We start from the raw sequence: 5,837 nt of genomic DNA, 5'->3' as shown, positions 1-5,837 counted from the left end.
GTCTGCAAAATCCGCAGCATCGAATAGTGACTAATCATGTGGTCGAAGTCTTTTGTCAACTACAAGTCCCACAATGCATTATAAGAACTGCATTACCGGAGCTGTGTGAAGCCACACATTAAAAGGCTCACAAATATCATAAGTTGTCCGCTTACGCTCCCTGATGGTTTTGGGGTCTCAATACAAACATTTCCTGGGCTTTACAATATATATATATATATATATATATATATATATATATATATATATATATATATATATATATATATATATATATATGATATTAAGGACACCCCTGGGTTAAAATGACTCATTTCAGAGGATGATGTTAAGGTGCAAATCCACAATACTCATTCTCAAACAATATTCACATAGACACAGCAGATGCTTAATAATCTCAGTCTGTTTAATAGATGTTTGTCTCAGTTATATACATTTTCTCCACTGGTAGCTCATGGCCAAACGCAGCACTTGCATCCATCATCATAAACAGATCCAGCTCCACATTGCCTCACATGGGTGATGCCGCCTGCACACATGTAGAATTTGTTTCTGTCGTCTGGGTGGGGATACAGGCCATCAGGTTTGCCGTTACAGAAGCCGGATCCCGGGGCATGGGTTGTGACTGTGGTGGTTGTGGTTGGACGGGTTGTGGTGCTAACACCAGGTTTGGGGGTGGTGGTAGGAGGGAGTGGGGGCAGCTCTGCATGGTACAGCAAGAACAGATATGTTAGTGATTAAAGCGGAGGAATTTTGGATTGACTTGTTTTTCCGTCAGTCAAAACATTGCAGTTTACCAATATTGAGGAGTTTTCGTAGATGAGACAGAAGAGGGTGTTTGCCCGCTCCACAGAATCGTCCAGCAAAGTCATCCAAATCAAGGGCCCACACAAAAGCACCGCCAAATTTTTGCTCCTGCAGGTAACGCACCTAGTGGGATCAAGAGAGAACATTTCAATCTGGTCTGTAGAGCAGGTCAAAATGTTCTAGTTATTGATAACCTACTTTGTTCTCATAGCTTTGCGTGTTGTCAAATCCCACCCACTCATTGTTTTTTGAGGCATAGGGAACCTTTTGGTCCTCGATCCATTGAATGGAAGTGTCCTTCAAAAAGCCACAGATCTAAACCACAGACAACAAAGTTACATTAGAGTTGTTTGTTAAACATGACAGAACGTACTGTACAGTATTGCCAGGGCTGGCCTTAACCAATGTGGCGCCCAATTCAAATTTTTATTAGGCAACCCCCTCCATCTGGGATTTGCATACGCTGACGAGAAGTTGAAGCTTTAACATTGCATTTAACAGGACGTCACATAATTTAAAATATAAAATGGAAAGTTTTCTTCATTTCATGCCCATGCTGGTAAATCACGCATCATCAAATCAAATCTTCTTATTTTACAAATCAAATAGAATAACAACACTGCACCGATTGTTCCTTCTCTTTTTTCTTCTCTGCATAATAATGCCATAATAACATGAGAAAATATGTTATTGTACATTTTACACTTCTGAACAGCCTTAGTTTTTACAGATGTTTCCTTTTTCTCCACAACAAATGAGGCCGCCGTGGTTTCCCTTCACGTGATAAATTTTTAATACAAAAAATATCATCATTTTAACTTGCGTTACTCAATAAAGGAAGTACAGGTACCGTTTTTCATTTTCAAATCATTCGTATGAATACCGTTACACCGAATGTATTTTAGTGTCCTCTCGTGTCCAACGGTCTTAGCCTCAGGCTACAGCACAGGTGTCAAAGTCAAGGCCCGGGGGCCGGATCCGGCCTGCCACCTCACTTTTTGTGGCCCTTGAAATGCTGATGTGACTTCAGGCTTCTGACTAAAATACCAAAATTGCAAGTTGTCTTTAACGTTTAAAAATTTGGGGGAAGAAAAACAATCATTTTCTTATTCTCCAAATCTCTTTTGAACAGCCGGCTTCTGATATCAAATCTTGGTAAATGTGTGATCAACACACTTAAAATGTATTTGAATTCACAGTCATTCCGGCCCTCCGACAGAAACTATCACTACAATGCGGCCCAAAATACAAATTTGTTTGACACCACCGGGCTACAGTATCTCTGGCCAAAACCTCATCGTAAGTCACATTTTGGTGATTTTTTTTCAAACGCATTATTTATTTAATTAATTTATTTATTTTATTATTAAGTGATGAATAGGGCTTGCCCTGATTCGCTCAGTAATGATGTTGGTCTAAGGAACAGCAGTATTCTTTCCAATGTCTGTTTAACATGTACCTGTAGTATCCCAATCACACGCACTGTACATATTTCGAATGCATAACTCTTTATACCTCATAGTAGGACCAGAATCCAGCTTCACGTGTGAATGGACCAGCTGCGGCAGGTCCACTAGCTGGGGCTCCAACTCCAGTGTTTGCTGATGTCAGACGGAATGTACGACCATAGGCAGCGAAGCCCATCCTCAATTTCTCCACAGGCGTGCCATTGTCTCGCCAGTACTTCATTGCAAAGTCCTAAAAAGTGATTGGAAATGTGTACGTTTTCGTTTTTGATCATTGTACTGTCGCTCCCAAGCAATTTGTTGTTGCTTACGGTGTTAAAGTAGATGAGGTCACCAAAGTCCTGGGAGCCACGGAACAGAGGACTGTTGTGACCAGTGAACTGCTCCCAAGTTCCATGGAAGTCATAGGTCATCACGTTGATGAAGTCCAGTTCTCTGAGTTGTGTGCAAAACAGAATAAAGATCATGTGGAAACTTGTTTAACTAATCTAGGAAAAGAATGACTGAACTTACTTGGCAATCTCTGCAATTTCGTATCCTCCGTCAATTGTCCCCTTTCCAGCAGACACGGCGGCAGTCAACATAAGCTGAGCGTTACCAGTGGCCTTGGCCTCAGCAGCATAGGCTTGAACAAGTTCCTATACAAATATTCAAAAAATGCATGCAAGTGGTGTAACTGTATTGATACAGTAATTTTTAAATGCCGCTGAACATGTCAAGATGTGCCCACCCTGCACAGCAAAGTGAACTTTTGCTTGTCCTCTGGGGGGCTTCCACGAGCTCCGGGGTACTCCCAGTCCAGATCCAGACCATCAAAATTGTGAGTCCTCAGGAATTTTATAGAAGACTGGATAAATTTCTGACGGTTTGCTGGATTGGATACCATGATGGAAAACCTATAGGAATTGTTTTTTAGGATAAGTTTTTTTATTACACACAGTTCACTACATGCATCTCAGTAACCAATACTTTTTGGGGAAATAAAAGTCTATAACTAGACAGATACAGTACATGCGATGTAGTTCAGTGTAAATACCTTTGAAAATCACTCATTGGTCTAACAAGCTAGTGGGTGGCAAAATCATTTCAAGTTTCTACTGTACCTTTAGGCCCTGACTCCACCATATGAAATTAATAATTAAAAAAACACACACACAAACACACACACCGAACTGATAATGAGTGATGACAGAATGGTCAAGGTGAGCAGCATGGTAGAGGACTGATTAGCACATCTGCCTCACATGCTTCGGTTTGTTTCCCGCCTTCCTGTGGGGACTTTGCATGCTCTCTTCAAGCCCGTCTGAGTCTTTGGGCGCTCCTGTTTCCTCCCACATTCCAAAAATATGCATGCTAAGTATATTGGACACTCTAAATTGTCCTTGTGTGAGTGTGAATGTGAATGGTTGTAGTTTTTTGTGTGGCCTGCAATTGGCTGGCAACCAGTTAAAAAGAACTGCTGGGATAGGCTCCAGCACTTTGCAACAATTGTGAGGACAAGCGCTTGTCATGTTCTGTTGGGTTTCGGTTGTGGGCTTATTTTGGGGGGTTCTTTTTTGTTCTGTTTGCGTCGTTGCTGTTTGTGTTAATCTCATGTCACCTCGCATTAGTTTTGATTGGGTCCACCTGTCTGCATTTACCTGCCCTCCTCATGTCCTCCAATCAGCTTCCTCTGCCTTTTGTTCCTCTCCAGCTGTTTCTGGTCTCGTCGTTAAGTTTGAAGTCTACTCAAGTCCTCAGTTTGTGTTGCACTAGTTGTCAGGTCATTGTCAACGGCTAGGTGTCATTAATTTGTGCGTTCTTTGTCCTGAAAAGTCCTTTGCCTCCCTGTGTCCTTTTTCTCCATGAGTTTGATTTCAGTTTTGAGTTTTGTTTACTTTTTGGATATTGTGTCGTTTATGTTTTGCCTCTTCCCTGCGAAGCAATAAATCCTCTTTTGAGAGCCTCAACTCCAAGTTCCCCTGAATTTTGGGTCTAAGAATGAATTCATCCCTCACCAAGATGCCCCGGAATCATGACAGAATGATCCGACCACACCCTCAGCACTCAGCTCACGGCGGCTAACAAGATGATACTCATGGTCTTGAAAGGCTCCTAGTCTAACATAACAGATATCATAATCTAATACTGTAGTCTCATTCAGGGCTGTCAATCTAATTTTTTTATCATGGGCCACATTGTAGTTATACGTATTTTGAATTCAGAAGCTCCGAAAAACTTCACAATGGGTATTGATTGCCAAAAAAAAATGTTTTCTGATCTGGCCCCCCGGGCCTTGAGTTGGACACCTGTGGTCTAATTATTAAATATGTCTCTCTTGGTCCCACTCCACAATGAAGTTGTGGCAACATAATTTACAACTAGCATTTTTGTCTTAGATGACAACGTAGTACTCATAATACATAACAATATTGTATTGTTCATGTCTTACTAGCACACAATTTATCAGCCAAAGCAATACATGCATGTCCAAGATCGAAATGTAACTCACTGTCGTGAACCAAAGTTCCATCCACCAACAGCCAGGAGAGTCTTGAGATGAGGGTTCCTGCAAATAGAAATGCAGTGTATCATTCATCACAGCTACATGCAATAACATCAGTCGTTGTCATCACACATTTAATAATGATGTAAAGTAGCTTGGACTGACTTTTGAGTTCAAACAGTATTTAAACAATGGACACTTACTTCGTCTTCAGGTTGTTGAATGTTTTGTACAGAACCTCGTCATTCCACTCATATGTAACCAGTTCATTGTTGGAGTTGATGATAGAGAAAGCATAGATCAGGGTGGTACATAGGAAGGGGTCCACATCTTGTGGCATGTATTTGCCTTCACCAGGTCTATATTGAGACCAGTTTGTAAAGTAGCACTCCATTCTGGAGGCAGATCCTAAATGGGGGGAAAAAAAAACATAGAGAAAAGTGAATTTCACATGATACAAAATAAAAAAAAGTTCATGTCAACTTACCCAGCTGGCATATCACCAGACATAAGCCTGTGGAATACAAACAAAAATGTATTTTATGCATAAAGAGGAAAGACGTTTAAATAAAATTCTGCCGGTATATACAGTATATGTGCGGTGTGTGTATGTGTGTCATACCTGCAAGTAATGTAAACCTGGTCATCTTGATTTTATTTGCTTTGCACTCCACACAACTTGACTGAATTACTGTAAAATAAACACAGAAGATTAAATTAAGAGAATTATAATATCAAACTTAAAAGAAAGAAACAAGAAAGTTGCTTTGTTTTGTAAGCTCACCTTGGGACCAGATGAGAGACCCAAAGAGCAGCAGCAAAGCGGGGTCTTTTATACAGTTGCTAGAAGGAGTTGAGCCAGTTATTCATAACCTAGGTTGTAAAAGTCATTACTCATTAATACTAACGGTTGTTTTGATAAGAACATGCAAGTTTTAAGTATATGTTGATAATAATTTACCAGATAAAACTCACTAGCTCGACATGGCAGAGGCAATCTACAAATGAATTAGGCCAGTGACCATAGTGTATTATGTAATGTATTTGTCAGAATGACATCCAGCATCTGTAATATATTA

General features: G+C 40.4%; 1 protein-coding gene across 2 annotated transcripts; it reads right to left on the bottom strand.

The window, feature by feature from the left end:
• Nucleotides 1–452: 452 nt before the first annotated feature.
• chia.3 (chitinase, acidic.3) lies at nt 453–5,445 on the bottom strand. Of its 2 annotated transcripts, XM_088423173.1 has the most exons (12): nt 5,381–5,445; nt 5,246–5,272; nt 4,962–5,166; nt 4,765–4,821; nt 3,004–3,169; nt 2,787–2,911; nt 2,585–2,708; nt 2,323–2,505; nt 1,006–1,122; nt 798–930; nt 665–703; nt 453–625 (listed from the first exon to the last, which is right to left on the bottom strand). In XM_088423173.1, exons 1-12 carry the CDS (start codon nt 5,403–5,405, stop codon nt 453–455), a joined length of 1,374 nt encoding a protein of 457 aa, XP_088279299.1. In that variant the 5' UTR covers nt 5,406–5,445. The 2 variants fall into 2 exon arrangements, with proteins under 2 accessions (XP_088279299.1, XP_088279298.1); XM_088423172.1 differs by having other exon boundaries at nt 453–703.
• Between the last annotated feature and the right edge of the window lie 392 nt (nt 5,446–5,837).

The sequence above is a fragment of the Hippichthys cyanospilos genome, chromosome 9, assembly GCF_059441005.1.
Source record: "Hippichthys cyanospilos isolate Australia breed blue-spotted pipefish chromosome 9, RoL_Hcya_1.0, whole genome shotgun sequence".
NCBI lineage: Eukaryota > Metazoa > Chordata > Actinopteri > Syngnathiformes > Syngnathidae > Hippichthys > Hippichthys cyanospilos.
This window is presented reverse-complemented; position numbering and strand designations above follow the sequence as displayed.

Bases quoted from the DNA above. Each gene is read 5' to 3' on its own strand.
- chia.3 (XM_088423172.1), bottom strand. From the start codon at position 5,405: ATGACCAGGTTTACATTACTTGCAG. The intron at 5,273-5,380 runs GTATGACACACA...TGTATTCCACAG, and splicing joins CAGGTTTACATTACTTGCAG to GCTTATGTCTGGTGATATGC. The intron at 4,822-4,961 runs GTAAGTGTCCAT...TTCTATTTGCAG, and splicing joins TTCAACAACCTGAAGACGAA to GAACCCTCATCTCAAGACTC.